The sequence below is a fragment of the Neoarius graeffei genome, chromosome 20 (genome assembly GCF_027579695.1).
Source record: "Neoarius graeffei isolate fNeoGra1 chromosome 20, fNeoGra1.pri, whole genome shotgun sequence".
In the NCBI taxonomy this organism is placed as follows: domain Eukaryota; kingdom Metazoa; phylum Chordata; class Actinopteri; order Siluriformes; family Ariidae; genus Neoarius; species Neoarius graeffei.
The window spans coordinates 66,820,321-66,838,528 of record NC_083588.1 but is presented as its reverse complement, the minus strand read 5'-3'; the positions used below and the strand labels follow the sequence as shown (position 1 = coordinate 66,838,528).

The 18,208-nt window shown below is 43.1% G+C and overlaps 2 protein-coding genes across 2 annotated transcripts in view; one reads left to right on the top strand and one right to left on the bottom strand.

The window, feature by feature from the left end:
- trpm4a (transient receptor potential cation channel, subfamily M, member 4a) overlaps window positions 1-18,208 on the top strand; it is a 109,310-nt gene that overhangs the window by 35,268 nt on the left and 55,834 nt on the right. Inside the window, exons 13-24 of the mRNA XM_060902326.1 lie at window positions 2,168-2,296; window positions 2,376-2,505; window positions 2,948-3,093; window positions 3,475-3,587; window positions 3,739-3,813; window positions 3,906-3,952; window positions 4,065-4,297; window positions 4,391-4,506; window positions 4,617-4,749; window positions 16,141-16,315; window positions 16,402-16,567; window positions 17,069-17,250. Coding sequence (XP_060758309.1) covers window positions 2,168-2,296; window positions 2,376-2,505; window positions 2,948-3,093; window positions 3,475-3,587; window positions 3,739-3,813; window positions 3,906-3,952; window positions 4,065-4,297; window positions 4,391-4,506; window positions 4,617-4,749; window positions 16,141-16,315; window positions 16,402-16,567; window positions 17,069-17,250 — 1,645 coding nt within the window. The remainder of the gene's footprint in view (window positions 1-2,167; window positions 2,297-2,375; window positions 2,506-2,947; window positions 3,094-3,474; window positions 3,588-3,738; window positions 3,814-3,905; window positions 3,953-4,064; window positions 4,298-4,390; window positions 4,507-4,616; window positions 4,750-16,140; window positions 16,316-16,401; window positions 16,568-17,068; window positions 17,251-18,208) is intronic.
- On the bottom strand, window positions 6,065-9,834 carry LOC132868975 (uncharacterized). The gene is made up of 2 exons (XM_060902327.1): window positions 9,762-9,834; window positions 6,065-7,009 (listed from the first exon to the last, which is right to left on the bottom strand). The coding sequence occupies exons 1-2, from the start codon at window positions 9,793-9,795 to the stop codon at window positions 6,219-6,221; spliced, it is 825 nt and encodes a 274-aa protein (XP_060758310.1). The 5' UTR covers window positions 9,796-9,834; the 3' UTR covers window positions 6,065-6,218.

Here is an 18,208-nt window from a genome sequence, read left to right as displayed (position 1 = left end):
TAACATTACCGCTAACGTTACCATCTAACTGACATTACTAACATTACCGCTAATGTTACCATCTAACCAACATTACTAACATTACCGCTAACGTTACCATCTAACCAACATTACTAACATTACCGCTAACGTTACCATCTAACCAACATTACTAACATTACCGCTAACGTTACCATCTAACCAACATTAACATTACCGCTAACGTTACCATCTAACCAACATTACTAACATTACTGCTAACGTTACCATCTAACCAACATTACTAACATTACCGCTAACGTTACCATCTAACCGACATTACTAACATTACCGCTAACGTTACCATCTAACCGACATTACTAACATTACCGCTAACGTTACCATCTAACCAACATTACTAACATTACCGCTAACGTTACCATCTAACCAACATTACTAACATTACCGCTAACGTTACCATCTAACCAACATTACTAACATTAACGTTACCATCTAACCAACATTACTAACATTACCGCTAACGTTACCATCTAACCAACATTACTAACATTACCGCTAACGTTACCATCTAACCAGCATTACTAACATTACTGCTAACGTTACCATCTAACCAACATTACTAACATTACCGCTAACGTTACCATCTAACCAACATTACTAACATTACTGCTAACGTTACCATCTAACCAACATTACTAACATTACCGCTAACGTTACCATCTAACTAACATTACCGCTAACGTTACCATCTAACCAGCATTACTAACATTACCGCTAACGTTACCATCTAACCAGCATTACTAACATTACCGCTAACGTTACCATCTAACCAACATTACTAACATTACTGCTAACGTTACCATCTAACCAACATTACTAACATTACCGCTAACGTTACCATCTAACCAACATTAAAATTACCGCTAACGTTACCATCTAACCAACATTACTAACATTACCGCTAACGTTACCATCTAACTAACATTACCGCTAACGTTACCATCTAACCAGCATTACTAACATTACCGCTAACGTTACCATCTAACCAGCATTACTAACATTACCGCTAACGTTACCATCTAACCAGCATTACTAACATTACCGCTAACGTTACCATCTAACCAGCATTACTAACATTACCGCTAACGTTACCATCTAACCAACATTACTAACATTACTGCTAACGTTACCATCTAACCAACATTACTAACATTACCGCTAACGTTACCATCTAACCAACATTAAAATTACCGCTAACGTTACCATCTAACCAACATTACTAACATTACCGCTAACGTTACCATCTAACCAACATTCACATTACCGCTAACGTTACCATCGAACCAACATTACTAACATTACCGCTAACGTTACCATCTAACCAACATTACTAACATTACCGCTAACGTTACCATCTAACCAACATTATTCACATTACCGCTAACGTTACCATCTAACCAACATTACTAACATTACTGCTAACGTTACCATCTAACCAACATTACTAACATTACTGCTAACGTTACCATCTAACCAACATTACTAACATTACCGCTAACGTTACCATCTAACCAACATTCACATTACCGCTAACGTTACCATCGAACCAACATTACTAACATTACCGCTAACGTTACCATCTAACCAACATTATTCACATTACCGCTAACGTTACCATCTAACCAACATTACTAACATTACTGCTAACGTTACCATCTAACCAACATTACTAACATTACCGCTAACGTTACCATCTGTAATGGGTTTAAATCTGAACAGGAATATTTCCCACACCACATTTTCCCACAGATATAACTGATGCTTCTCAAGTTCCACAATCTTTAAGTATACATGAGTATGTAAATTTTGGATGCAGTCATTTTCTCACTGCTTTATTTAACAACAGCCCAAACCTTTCCCAATATATTTCAGCATTACCATGACAACCCTCTAATATTGGCTAATAAAGTTCATTCTCTATCTACCGACCCCCACAGGTCCTGGGGTTAAAAGTTACTGAGTCTCAAATTACGACTGGTTAGTCAGTCACATATATTCAGTGTAATGGGGTCAAAGCAGTGGAGTTCATTTAGTGACCTCACATCCTGAGCTCAGACGTGTCCCCACCCCCAGACCAGTTTAAACATCATGCTGTGTCTCTCTCTCTCTCTCTCTCTCTCTCTCTCAGCATGTGAATAAGCTTCTGCAGGGTGCCTGTATGTACCATCATCAGAAGGTTGCGTTCCCCTGGTCCTCTCTCTTCATCTGGGCCGTTCTACAGAACCGCAGTGAGATGGCCATCTTCTTCTGGGAGAGGGTAAACAGTCCTTCATCCATCTTCGGCTATATTAATCTCCTCCTATCACTCACATTTGGACAATCTCTCTCTCTCTCAGGTGGGGGAGCCTGTAATGGGTGCGCTCAGTGCGTGTAAGATCCTCCGAGAGCTGTCCAAGCTGGAGATCGAGACAGAGAGCCAGCTGTCCATGAAGGAGCTGGCGCAGAAGTTTGAGAACATGGCTCATGGTGAGCGAGAGCACATACACACACACACACACACACACACACACCCTCCACCTGCCATACACAGTTAAACATGGATATAATACACTTAACCACCATGTGTGACCTTCCTGTGAATTAAAGCTGTAGTATGTAACTCTGTTAAAGCTGAAATAAGGAACATTGCAGAGTCCGTGGAGAAAAGTAAATCTTATCTATAACATAAGACGACTTTGTTCCAGAGTGCATCTGTCACGTGTGAATACTTCTAATAATTAATGAGTTAAATCTGTTAAAAATCATCTGCAAGTTGCTTGTGATATCACCTTTCTTCCCGAGAGGTCTCCACATCACTGAAAGTTCCATACTGCAGCTTTAACACTAATTATAAAAATGTATTTCTAAAACCTTTTTAGGCCTTTGTATATAAATATATAAACCTAAGCGGTGTGTGTGTCTCCTGTAGACATGTTCAGCGCCTGCTACCAGAGCAACGAGGCTCGCTCCCACACGCTACTCATTAGGATGTCTCCATTTTGGGGTGGAGTTACCTGTCTACAGATGGCCACGGCAGCCGATGCGCGACTTTTTTTCAGCCATGATGGTGTGCAGGTCAGCAGATCAGAAAATAATATTCCTCATCTCCGAGCACTTTACCACTGATTACTAAATTTTATTTATTAAAGAATGATGCCTCATACTTTTTATCCTTTTAGGATTACAGTAAATGCTGTTGTAAAACAAGTTAGTTCCTGTTCTGGTTTACATTATAGCAGCTATAAACAGTCGTTCCCTCACCAGTCTCTCTTTAATCTCTCTCTTGAAGTTAAAGGACAAAAAAATAACGCAGCTTGTTGCATCACATCGGAGTCTTACACAGTGCGGACACTGGAGACTCCTTCCACACATAAATAAATAAGCAAGCATCTCTGTGCAGAACCTGTAAAGTTAGCTTGTTCGCTCTGACCGTTCCGTGTGTGTGGGGGGGGACAGACGCTGCTGGCTGAGATCTGGTGGGGAGACATGCACAGCCGCACTGAAGTGTGGAAACACATCATGACCTTCTTCCTGCCTCCACTCATCTACACCAATCTCATCACCTTCAGGTCAGCAGACATGGTCCTCATCTCCTCTCCATCTTCTCTCCATTCTCATTCCATCTCTTCCCTCCCTCTGTCTGTTTAAAGTGACTGATATTCCAGGAAATGCAGTATTCAAGATGTTTCTGTAACATGATTTTTGCGCTCTCTCTCTCAGGGAGAGTAATGCTCATGGTGGAGATGGAGACAACGGCAGTGATCTCGTTTATTCTCTTGCTGACATCCCGCATATGTAATCAACTTCTCTTTAACATCTCACACAATAGTGTCATTAAATCAGTGTATGTGTAATAACATACGTGTGTGTGTGTGTGTGTCCCACAGGGAGGAGGATCTGGAGGAACACACTGCTTTAACCAGAGATGATGAACGTGAGCTGAGGAAAAGTTGTTTCACTTTCCTGATTTTTAAACCCAGACACCTGGACACGTGTGTGTGTGTGTGTGTGTGTGTGTGTGTGTGTGTGTGTTTTTTTTTTTCCAGGGAAAAGTGCTCCTCTCCCCAAATACCCATACGTCATACACCGATGGCAACAGTTCTGGTTTGCGCCTGTCACTTCATTTCTAGGCAACGTGATAATGTACTTCCTCTTCCTCCTCCTGTTCGCTTACATCCTATTGGTTGAATTCAAACCTCCACCTCCTGTTGGCCCCGCCCCCATCGAGTATTTGTTGTACTTTTGGGTGTTTACTTTGGTCTGTGAGGAGATTCGACAGGTACATATACCTCTCTCTCTCACTCACTCACACACACACACACACACACACACACACACACACACTGAGTTTTGTGTCTCTTGTCTCTGACAGTCGTTCGTCGGCGGTTCAGGGAGTTTTTCTCAGAGTATGGGGTTCTACATCCAGGACAATTGGAACAAGTGTGACCTCACGGCCATCATCCTCTTCATCCTCGGCCTTGTCTGCAGGTGTGTGTGAGAGGGTGGGACTTCAGCAGTGTATGTTTTTAGGACCTTAATAAAGTACTAAAAACATACATATTTTCATATTCAGTGGTATGCGTGTGTGTGTGTTGCAGGATGTACGATTGGTCGTATGAGTTCGGTCGCTCGGTGCTGTGTGTGGACTACATGGTCTTCACTCTTCGACTCATTCACATCTTCGCTGTTCACAAACACCTCGGACCCAAAATCATCATCGTCGGCAAAATGGTGAGAAAAACACCGACACCAACGTGTCTCTTTCCTCAGAATGGGTTTGCTTTCCATTAGCACAGTTTGCTATGACTCCACCCTTTAAGCCACACCTCCTTTGGCCACACCTGCTGAAAGATTTGAAGCTGGAATTGCAGTAAAAGGTGCAGGAACTGATGGACTGATTTCTTGTGGGTTTTTTTTTTTTTTTACATTTTTTTTTATTGTGGCCACAAGATTTCAGACATTTTTCTTACATCACTACTACTACTACTACTACTATTTTACACGAGTTATACATTACCAATACAGTAAAAAAGGAAATAAAACTTGTGTATTTTGATGAAGACCTTAAGGGTCATAATATCAACGACAAATTTCTATTATGGCCATGGATTTTATACATTTCAGCAATCTTGTAAAAGGAACAATTTGAACATTAGGGGTTCCACAATTCACAAAAATGAAATTAAACATAGAAAATTACACAGTAACAATATTAATCAGCAAAAAACTGTTCTTATTTCTCTAACATAACCAGTCCGTTTAGACCATATCCTAAAAAATTTCTCAGTCTGTATTCTGAGAGAGTAGGACAATTTTTCCATGACACACATATCTTGAGTCACATCTAACCATTCTTCTATAGTAGGAGGATCTGGTTTTAACCACCTTCTTGAAATAGTCTTTTTGCTTGCAGCCAAAAGTATAAGCAGCAATTTTTTTTTTATCTCCATAGACCCATCTGTCAAAAGCAATATTCCCTAAATATAAAGTGTCAAACCTATGGGGAATGTTTACCCCAAAGATAGCTTCCAGATGGGAGTGTATTTCTCTCCAGTATACAGTTAAAACATGGCATTCCCAAAAAACATGAAAGTGATTGGCTTCACTGTTTCCACAAGCTCTCCAACAACCTGTGTTCGGTTTTAGTGTTCGTTGTTGTAAAGGTGTCATAAAAAATCTTGACACGTTTTTCCAACTATATTCTCACCATGTATTTGAGCATCATGTCTCCCACTGTAATATACATAATCTTTTCCACTCTTCTGAAGACAGTGAGACCACATTCCTTTTCCCACTTCTGTTTGATATACAATGTATTGTGAGAGCTTAGACTTAGACAAAACTTTATTTATCCCCGAAGGGCAATTAGAAGGGTGAAGAGTGGTACATTAAAAGAGCAAGAAAATAAAATCACAAAAAGAATAAAAATCACAAAAATGGGTGGGAAAGGGGAAAAAAAAGCGTATTATGTACGATATACAATAGCAGGCCTGTTGCCAGTAACAAAGTAAAAGAAAAAATAAATTTAATTAAAAAAAAAGGCAGCAGATAAAATATGACAAATAAATAAAATGACGCGTGGATAAAATTAAAATGATGACAATATGATTAGAGTGGCATTGTAGTTAAAGTGACAAGGTGATATTGTAATATTGCACATCAGGACATGTGATATTGCACTAGAGTATTGTACAGAAGACTTAAATTATTGTAACTGTCTTAGATTTCTTAGAGTTCAGGAGGAGAATAACACTTGGAACAAAGGTTGCTCTCCTCCTCTGGGTCTTACAGGCCAGACAGCGGAACCTGTGACCAGACGGCAGCTGCTCAAATGCCGGGAACAAAGCATGAGTCGAGTCCTTAAGAATTCGACGAGCCAGGCCGCTAGCCTGCTGCTCGTACACAGTATTCAGGTGGCGAGCAGGAAGTCCAATAATCTTAGAACACACCTTGACAATATTATGCAGGCGGTTCCTATCCTGTACAGTAATGGAGTAATACCAACAGCATATAGAACAAGCTAAAACACTTTCAATGAATGTGTAATAGAACGTCAACAAGATGTTCTGACTGACAGAAAAAGAGTTCAGTTTCCTTAGTAGGTACATCCTCTGGTGGCACTTCCTTAGGATCCCTTCTGTGTTGGAAGAGAACCTCAGTTGGCAGTCCAGAATGGTTCCCAGGTATTTATATTCCTCAACTGTCTCGACCGGAAAACCGTGGACCATAGTGGTGACAGCCGCCGCTAGTTCCCTTTGGCTGCTGGAGAAGGTCACCACCATCTCCTTAGTTTTACTAACATTCAACTCCAGGCAGGAAGAGTCACACCACTCTATGAACTGCTGAAGAGCGGGTCCATGATGGAGGGAAGGGCCGGACAGGAGGGACAAGAGAACTGTGTCATCAGCAAACTTAACCAGATGACAGTTGGGGTACGTTGATCTGCACTCATCAGTGTACAGAATGAAGAGCAGCGGAGAAAGCACACAGCCTTGTGGTGAGGAGATCAGACAGGTTATTGTTAATAACTGGCTTGGCGTAGCCCATAGTACAGTTTAGATACAACCTTAGTACATATTGATGAACTGCTTGCTTTTTTAAATACTTCTACCATACCTGTATTTTCTAACTCCTGTGTCCTGGCTATGTTTTCATTGAAGTGGTGTCTAACCTGAAGGTACCTATAAAAATCCTGACGCTGCAGGCCATGCTCCTGCTGTAATGATGCGAATGTCTTAAATGTCCCTTTATGTACAAAAGTGGAATAGTTTGAGAGGCCCATTTTAATCCAAGTCTTAAATCTGACATCTAACTTATTTGGAGAAAAATCAGTATCAAATGCACACCATCTTAGTATTCTTAGAGCCTGTTCCATATTGCCGAGTTTTACTATCTTCTGCCACGTCTTCAATGCTATATTGATCCAAGGATTATTATTATTATTATCTAACATATATTGTTTTATTAATTTATTGTCTGCTATTATAGCTGCTAATGGAATCCCTCGACTCATTTTGAGCTCAATGTCCATCCATCTTGCAGAGTATGATGGAGCGCACCAGCACACTAGAGGTCTTAATTGGGCTGCATAGTAGTAGTCATGCAGACAAGGAAGACCCATACCTCCACATTCCTTGTGTAGCTGTAATGTTTTATATCTGATCCTAGGTTTTTTGCCTTGCCATAGAAATCTTGATATCAATTTGTCCCATTCCATGAACTGCTTTGTGGGTATTTCGACTGGGAGAGTCTGGAAAAGGTATAGCAATCTCGGTAATATTCATTCTTACAGACTCTACTCTGGAATTCAAGCTCAGGAAAGGAATGAGACTCCATCTTTGTATATCTGATTTAATGTTTGTGTTTAAGGGACCATAATTCAAAGTAAACAGTTTTGAAGTATCCCTGGGTAAATTCACACCCAGGTATCTTATGGAGTCTGCATCCCATTTCAAGTGATGCCTCTCCACCAAAAAGCCAGGTGGTTCATAATTAAATGTGAGCACTTGGGTCTTTTGAACATTCAATTTGTATCCTGAAATAACGCCATATTCCTCTAAAAGATCCATCAATTTAGGAAATGTTAAAGTGGGTTGTGAGAGGTATACTAGGTCATCATCAGCAAATAATGCAAGTTTATGCTCATCGGAATCCTTATTTATTCCTTTAATGTTATGATTCCACCTTATCCACTGACTCAAAGGTTCAATAAACAAAGCAAAAAGCAGGGGGGAGGCTGGACAACCCTGCCTTGTTCCGCGTTCTAATATGAAGGCTTTGATAAGGCACCGTTTAACTTTAATCCTTGCAGAGGGGCTATCATACAGAGCTTGAAATGTCTCAATAATACACTTGTGGAAACCAAATTTTTCTAATACTTTATATAGGAAAGACCACATGACAGAGTCAAAAGCCTTTTCTGCATCTAGACTTATAAGCATTGCCTCTGTGCCTTGTTGTCTAATATGATTAATAATGTGTAGGGTCCTTCCCAAATTGTCTTGTTTGTCTGTGTCTAATAAAACCAGTCTGGTCTGTGTGAATTAATTTAGGTAGAATCTTGTCTATTCTGTGCGCCAGTGTTGATGTAAATAGTTTATAGTCTACATTTAGTATACTAATGGGGCAAAAACTACCGCACTCAAGTTTATCTTTGCCTTCCTTAGGAATCAGTGAAATTATTGTTTCCCTCCATGAAGGAGGAATTTTCTTTTCCTTTAGAACCCAGTTGAAGGATGCCAGTAGTGTTGGGATCAGCTTCTCTCGCATAGTTCTATACCACTCAGCGGTGAAACCATCTGGGCCTGGTGACTTGTTTGCCTTCAGTCTGGAGATGGCGGAGTTTAATTCTTCAATTGTTATTTCCAATGTTAACACTCTGTTTTCTTCTTCAGAGATGGAGGGTAAATCAAGAGAGGCCAAGAATGAGTCAGTATGAGAGGCGTTATCAATATGTGGTTGAGAATAGAGTGTTTCATAGAATTTTTCAAAGCTCTGTTGAATTCTCTCTAGGCTGTATTCAGTTATCCTTGACTCTGGAATCCATATCTTATGAATGGCATTATCTGCTTGCTGCTTTTTTAGTTTGTATGATAGAAGTTTCGTTGCCTTCCCTCCAGCCTCATAATACCGCTGTTTTTAAAAATATTATTATTTTTTAATTTCTCATGTTCTTATTTCTTCTATCTCATGCCTTATCTCTTTCATTTCTTGTTTCACCCTGTCATCTAAAGTGTCAATGTGGACCCTTTGTAGGTGCTTTAGTTTTACTCTCAAGACCTTGAAGCTTTTGTCTTCTTAGCTTCTTCATATATGAGGTGGTGGCAATGATTTTGCCCCGCATAACTGCTTTAAGTGTGTCTCAAAGGATAACTGGCGACACTTCCCCATTATCATTTATGTCTAAGAATGTGTTTATTTCTCTTGTCGGGTATTCCTTGGTCTATGTATTATTTAATATATTTGAATTTAGTCTCCACAATGTAGATCTTTGTCCCCTGTTCAGACTCTCAGATAAAAACACAGGGCTATGGTCTGAAAGAGTCATACAACCTGTATCACATCTTTCTATCATATGCAGGTCTTTGCTGAAGGTAAAAAAAGTAATCTATTCTAGTGTAAACTGCATGTGGTGGGGAGTAATAAGTGTAGTCCTGACTGGTGGGATATAACTCTGTCTACAATTCCCAACTCCCTCATCAAAGCAAGGATTCTCTTATTTATGAGTTTTGTATCTGACTTACCACTAGAGACGTCTAGTTTAGGATTCAGATGCATGTTAAAGTCTCCACCGCAGATAACAACCCCTTGTGCTCTTGTTGCCGTCAAATCAAACATTTTCCTATAAAACCTCCAGTCACTGCCTGGGCGTACACGTTTAGGAGGCTAACAGTGGTACCTTCTAGCTTGCTTACTTATCATTACAAACCTGCCCTCTGGGTCTGTGAGTTCTGACATGTGTTCATAGTTCACTCCTCTTGATATCAGTATAGCTACCCCTCTATGTCCAGACTTGTAGGAAGAGGAGTATACATGTTTAACACCCATTCTGCTTAGTGTAGCATGTTCAGTATCGTTAAGATGTGTTTCTTGAAGATGGGCTATTTGGACTCTGTCTTTAAATTTAGACAAAATTTTCCCTCTCTTGACTGGGTTATGTATCCCATTTACACTATAGGAGGCTATTCTTATGCTTTGCATCCAAATTAAATCAATAATCGTGTCCTTCATTTGAGTGCAGAACATCCCCTGAACAGTATAGAACAACCATACATGAACAAATACTGAACATTTAGCAAAAAAGTAGATAGAAAATAAAAATAAAAGTACAACAAGATCTTCCACGTTGCAGGTCTTACTTACGACCTTACACCTGATGGTAATGAATGGTTTTGAAGGAAAGCCTCCCACTCCATACAAAGTGGGGGGCCCCTCAGATATGACATCACAGAAAGGCTCAATTGTCCATGGTTATCCCGATTCTTATTCAATTTCAATTACCTGGTCGCTAAAGGCACAAAAAGCCACTTTTTTTTTTTTTTTTTAAATATGGGCGCTGTGTGAGACGGCTGCCTCTCCAGTAGCTCTGTAGTTCTTAGCTCTTTAAACCTCTTTTTTTTACTTCTCTTCTTACGAAGACATAGTGTGTTTTACTATATAACATGGATATATTTAACTTTAACACGCAACCAGAAGCCAGTTTTCTCACTTATTCAAGAGAGAAGCTGCTGGCCCTGAAAACAATGGGACGAGCCGGGATACGACACCCCATCCCGGCCAAGCTGAGGAGGAAACCCAGGGGCTGCAAAGCCAGGGCTAAGCTAAAGGCTAGGCTAGCGGACAACCGGCGGCGCTACAAACCATCCATTCCCTCTGTTATCATGGGGAATGTGAACTCACTGCCAAATAAAGTCGACGAGCTTTCCGCTCTGAACAACCAGCGGATTTACTGGGAGAGCAGCTTATTTATCTTTACAGAGACATGGCTAACACACCTTGTACCGGATGCTAACGTGGACCTGTGGGGATTCACTGCTGTGAGAGCTGACAGAGACACTAACACGTGCAGGAAAAGCAAAGGTGGGGGACGACTCATTTATGTTAACCGCTGGTGTAACCCGGGACTCCGTAAAGACAGTCTTATGTTGCCCGGACTTGGAGCTGCTAGCCGTTAGCCTGCAGCCATATTATCTGCCGAGGGAGTTCAGTCATGTGATCACCATCTGTGTTTACATCCCTCCGAGGGCAGACGCAGCCGCTGCATGTGAGAGGATTCACTCTGTCACAGCAAGGCTGCAGACACAGCACCCTGAGGCATTGATCATCATTTCTGGGGACTTTAATCACGCTACTTTGGACTCTACTTTGGCTGCTTTTTACCAGGCTGTGGATTGTCCAACAAGGAACAACAGGACAATTGACTTGCTGTATGCTAATGTGAGGGATGCATACAGAGTCACACCCCTCCCCCCACTAGGGAAATCTGACCACAACCTGGTTCTTCTACAGCCGAAGTACATCCCCCTGGTTCAAAGGCAGCCTGCAACAACTAGCTCCATCAGGAGGTGGTCCCCTGAAATGGAAGATGCCCTCAGGGACTGTTATGATATCACGGACTGGGATGTGCTGCTTAGCCCACACTGTGAGGACATAGAGGGGCTGACACACTGTCTGACGGATTACCTTAACTTCTGTGCAGACGTGGTCTCCCCTGCTAAGACATTAGGGTAACACTGTACAAACAAGCCATGGGTAACACAAGAAGTCGAAGCTGTCCTCAACAGGAAGAAGGCCACCTTTAGGAGCAGGGATAGGGAGGCGATGAAAGCAGCACAGCAGGAGGTAAAACGCTGCATGAGGGAAGCTAAGGACAGCTACAGGAGAAAGGTGGAGCAGAAGCTGAAGGAGAACAGCATGAGGGAGGTCTGGGAAGGTGTGAAAACCATCACAGGCCACAGTAGATAGTTTTCATTGACGTCACGGCATTCCGGGGAATGCCCCCCAGCCGCCATCTTGCGGGGCAAACAAAACTGACCATCGCCACTACCGGCTATGTTATCTCGGACGAATTTATGAAGTTATATAGTCAGTTTTCTAAAATAAAGATCAATGTCGGCAAAATCAAGCAAACAGAAGTATATAGATACATTAGACGACATCTCACGACGATGGTATGCAGCCAAACTGGCCTTGATTGGGGGAATTGACCCCTACGAAGTGGACAAAGATGCATTTTCAAGTGACTATGCAGGGCTGCCAAAGCCTGAAACTGCCAAAGCCTGCTCCAAAGCCTGAAACTGACTTCATCAAACTTTAAAGGCTGTCTGATATATACAACTTTGTATATTCACAGCGTGCCTTTTAGCGGATGCCGCCTGAATCGCGCAGATCCCATCTCATCATTATCTCTAGCTGCTTTATCCTTCTACAGGGTCGCAGGCAAGCTGGAGCCTATCCCAACTGACTACGGGCGAAAGGCGGGGTACACCCTGGACAAGTCGCCAGGTCATCACAGGGCTGACACATAGACACAGACAACCATTCACACTCACATTCACACCTACGCTCAATTTAGAGCCACCAGTTAACCTAACCTGCATGTCTTTGGACTGTGGGGGAAACCGGAGCACCCGGAGGAAACCCACGCGGACACGGGGAGAACATGCAAACTCCGTCGCGCAGATCCGATTTTTAAAATTTTTTTTTTAGTGGGGGCTTTGGAGTGTCTGATTATAATTTCAAAGTAAATTCTGTATTAAAATTACTAAATAAGCAAATCCGTTACAGTCCATGAAACAGGAAGTATAAGGATGAGAAAAAAAAACAGTTTAAATCGGAAAGCTGCGCGCAGTCCTGCACACCGCTCGGGCTGCACAAATGTGCACAGCTTTGCGATTTAAACTGTTTTTTTCTCATCCTTATACTTCCTATTTCATGGACTGTAATGGATTTGCTTATTTAGTAATTTTAATACAGAATTTACTTTGAAATTATAATCAGACACTCCAACGCCCCCCCCCCCCCAAAAAAAAATCGGATCTGTGCGATTCAGCCGTGAAAAAGGCATGCTGTTTGCATCCCAAACACAAATGAAATCATACAGAATAGACCTAAAATGTTTTTTTTTCAAAAATGACCCTTGCGTGAGAAGGTCCTGGGTTCGAGCCCCGGGGCCGGCAAGGGCCTTTCTGTGTGGAGTTTGCATGTTCTCCCCGTGTCCGCGTGGGTTTCCTCCGGGTGCTCCGGTTTCCCCCACAGTCCAAAGACATGCAGGTTAGGTTAACTGGTGACTCTAAATTGAGCGTAGGTGTGAGTGTGAATGGTTGTCTGTGTCTATGTGTCAGCCCTGTGATGACCTGGCGACTTGTCCAGGGTGAACCCCGCCTTTCGCCCGTAGTCAGCTGGGATAGGATCCAGCTCGCCTGCGACCCTGTAGAACAGGATAAAGCGGCTACAGATAATGAGATGAGATGAGAGACCCTTGCGTGAGTGAAGTGACAGGTTTCAAATAGAAACGTGACACACGAGCGATATTAAGTGTACATTACAATGTAAACGTACACTCAGCGGTTCCAGTTAGGCATTCTCCAGAGATTGTTCACATGATGTTTTGGTTTCCAAAAACAAACTTAAACACAATTGATTGTTTATTTAAACAACTTACCACTTATAAAATGATCGGAGCAGACTTTGCTGTGTTTGGAAGGCTGATAATCCTTGCGGTTGATTCTCGCAAGCCATAGATTTCTCCTTTGTATGCTGAGTTTGTTTGCTCGCCTTCGTGCTCCCGTACAGTGGGAATTCCATAAAAGCTCCGCTTGACGTCATCATCTGACCTATTACGACAGCCGTGAATACAACAGGTGTGCACCATTGCTAGCTTTAAATAGCCTGCTTGGGTTCTTTTGAAGACTTTGTACTCGCGCATTACAATGTGTGCTCAGTGACCCGTACGGTAAGCTTGACCCGCAAGATGGCCGCCACTAGGGAATCCCCGACTCTGTGATGTCATGTGAAAACTATCTATACAAAGACCAGAGTCATTGAGGGGACAGTGGAGAGGGCGAATGAGTTGAATGACTTTTTTTCAATTGGTTCAACCAGCCCACGTCCCCCACCCTCTCCCTCACTGCAGCCATCTCTCCTTCTTCCCTCAACACACCTCCCCCCAGTCATCACAGCAGCCCCCTCCTCCCCCACCTCAACACAGACTCCTCCATGCATTACTGCAGACCAGGTCAGAGGTCAACTGAGGAAGCTTCACCCCAGGAAAGCAGCAGGCCCGGACAAGGTGTGTCCCCGATTACTGAAGACCTGCGCTGCTGAACTGGGTGAACCACTCCAACGCATTTTCAACCTGAGCCTGCAGCTGGGGAGAGTGGCCACCCTCTGGAAGACATCATGTATCGTTCCAGTTCTCAAAAAGAATCGGCCCAGTGAGCTGAACGACTTCCGACCAGTGGCACTCACTTTACATCTGATGAAGACGTTGGAGTGGCTCTTCCTCAGCCTCCTCAGACCCCAAGTGGCTCATGTTATAGCCCCGCCCCAACACGCTCGCACATCCTCGTAAATCATTATTCAGAGAAGGTTCATGTCCCTGGGCTGTATCTCAGCAGGTGAGTGTCTGATGCCCCTTTTCCACCAAAGCAGTTCCAGGGCTGGTTTGGGGCCAGTGCTTAGTTTGGAACTGGGTTTTCTGTTTCCACTGACAAAGAACTGGCTCTGGGCCAGAAAAACCGGTTCCAGGCTAGCACCAACTCTCTGCTGGGCCAGAGGAAAGAACCGCTTACATCAGCGGGGGGGGGTGGAGTTGTTAAGACCAACAACAATAACAAGACCACCAAAGCCGACATAACACCGGCTAACGTTAGCTCATAACAAACGCTAACATAACCATCTCACATTCAGTGTAAGTAAGAGTCAAAACGTTATTAGAACGTAATCGCTGTCCACTCAAAACCTGTCGATCAACACAAACATATTGGATCTGCCGTTTTCTGATCCCAATGAAGCACCGTAAAGCCAGAAGCAGCAGCTGTACAAACACGAAGTCATCCATTATTGTTGTTGTTGCTTTGATGTTCGTGCCAAGGTTTATGCAAACGCAGCGACGTAACTGACGTATACAGTGACGTAATGACGTGGCTCCCCTTAGCACCCTGAGCTATGGGAAAGCAAACTGAGTGACTTATTATGCCCCTTTTCCACCAAAGCAGTTCCAGGGCTGGTTCGGGGCCAGTGCTTAGTTTGGAACCGGGTTTTCTGTTTCCACTGACAAAGAACTGGCTCTGGGCCAGAAAAAACGGTTCCAGGCTAGCACCAACTCTCTGCTGGGCCAGAGGAAAGAACCGCTTACGTCAGTGGGGGGGTGGAGTTGTTAAGACCAACAACAATAACAAGACCACGAAAGGTTACCATTTTTAAGCGACGAGAAACAGCGGCTGTACAAACGCAAAGTCATCCATTATTATTATTATTATTGTTGTTGTTGCTGCTGCTTCTTCCGTGTTGTTTTTGCTTCGATATTCGCGCCAAGGTTTATGCAAACGTAATGACGTAACTGACGTATACAGCGACGTAATGACGTGGCTTCCCTTAGCACCGCGAGCTATGGAAAAGCAAACTGGTTCTCAGCTGGCTCGCAAGTTGAACGAGTTGTGCACCAGCACCAGCCCTGGAACTGATTTGGTGGAAAAGGGGTATTTTAGTGACACCATGACCCTCCCTGCTAATGCTAACTAGAACAGTTTTGAGGGCGGAGCTTTGTGTACCTGGTTGGAAATGGGGGCGGGTTCAATAAGTATAAATTACTCGATTCTTATTCATCTGCTCTCATTTAACTAATGGAGCTTTTTTTTTTTTTTTTAAATTCACAAATGTTGCCTTTAAAGCTGACAGTGATGTGGATGATGGTTGGTTAAAGCTCCACTGTGAAGTTAAATCTGTAAATTCACACAAATATGGAGCCTGATGATGTCAGTGTGTGTGTGTGTGTGAGATTATTTTTTTGAACATTTACGTTGAAACATGTCTCTGCTGATTTTGGGTTTCGGTTAAAAGAGAAAAATTGTCGCATGTGGTTAACGTTTCTCTGAGCACTGTGTTTTATTTGTGTATCAGGTGAAGGATGTGTTCTTTTTCCTGTTCTTTCTGGGAGTCTGGCTCTTGGCTTACGGCGTGGCCAATCAGGCGCTAATCTACGCCTACGACCCTCAACCCTCCAGGGTGATTCGCAGAATTTTCTACAGACCGTACCTGCACATCTTTGGGCAGATACCACTGGAGGAAATGGACGGTGTGTGTGTGTTAGTGTTACATCCTTATGGTGTTATTTAACATGTAATGCTGATTCATGAGTGTTGTTTCTCTTTTCTTCTCCAGCTGAAAAGCAGGCAGAGAAGGGTTGCACCATGAATAAGACTCTGATTGCGCATGGAGCTGAGTCGTGTATAAAACCTGAAGTCAACTGGCTCGTCCACATCCTGCTGTCCATCTACCTGCTGGTCACCAACGTCCTGCTGCTCAACCTTCTCATCGCCATGTTCAGGTTTTACACCGAACTCCATGCTTTAGTTTTATTTCTTACAGAAAAAACCCTGGATAGATTCTGACCTGAGGGCAGCTCATGGACAGAACATCTGTAAAAACCTCAAAAAACCCACAGCTTGTTCTATCATGTCCCTGAGAAACTGTAAAGAAGTGTGAACTCTGTCCTGAAGATGAAAACTGACAGTTCCAGCGTCACCTCTGACTGTTACACAGCGCTCACACTGGAGACTCCTTCCAGAAACCTGTAACACAAATGTCTCCTTACTTTAACAAAACATCAATGATTTTTAAAATCTGTTTATCATCAGTGGAGCATCTGCTGGACACACCCCTGTGAACGAGCCGTGACTATAGAAATGATAACGTATCAGAATGATGGCATTAATTATAAATAAATAAATTAAGCTGTGATTTGTAGCGACATGACAGTCAGATCTGCTGTTAGAGAGAATTAATCAACAGTGCTGTGGGATAACAGATTTTGTGTGTGTGTGCGCAGCTACACGTTCAGTAAGGTACAGGAGCACAGTGATGTTCACTGGAAGTTCCAGCGCTATAACCTGATAGTAGAGTACCACTCCCGCCCGTGCCTGGCTCCGCCCTTCATCATCATCTCTCACCTGCTGCTCTTCATCAAGAGAACCATCCGGAAGATTCCGTCTGTCAAAATCAAACACTTCAGTATGTGTGATGGAACACTCCGGTCCTGCAGGACGCTACGCACACGACACACTAATACACACACTACAGCCTATACACACACTGCGCCCAGCACACACTGTATACACACTACACACACACACACACACACACACACACTACATCCAAAACACACACACACACACACTACACCCAAAACACACACACTACACCCAAAACACACACACCATATACAGTACACCCAAAACACACACACAGTACACCCAAAAATACACGTGCGCGCGCACACACAAACACACACACACACACACACACACAGACACACACACACACACACACACACCGTATACACAGTACACCCAAAACACACACACACACCACCCAAAACACACACAGTATACACAGTACACCCAAAAATGTGCGCACACACACAGTATACCCAAAAATAGACGTGCGCGCGCACACACACACACACACACACACACAGTATACACAGTACACCCAAAACACACACACACACCACCCAAAACACACACAGTATACACAGTACACCCAAAACACACACACAGTACACCCAAAACACACACAGTACACCCAAAAATACACGCGCGCGCGCACACACACACACACACACACACACACACACACACACAGTACACACACACACACACACACACTACACCCAAAACACATGCACACACTACACACACACTACACCCAAAACACACACACTACACCCAAAACACACGCACACACACACACACCACCCAAAACACACACACCATATACAGTACACCCAAAACACACACACAGTACACCCAAAAATACACGTGCGCGCGCACACACACACACAGTACACCCAAAACACACACACACACACACACTAGACCACACCCAAAACACACACACACACTAGACCACACCCAAAACACACACACGCGTGCACACACACACACAGTACACCCAAAAATACATGTGC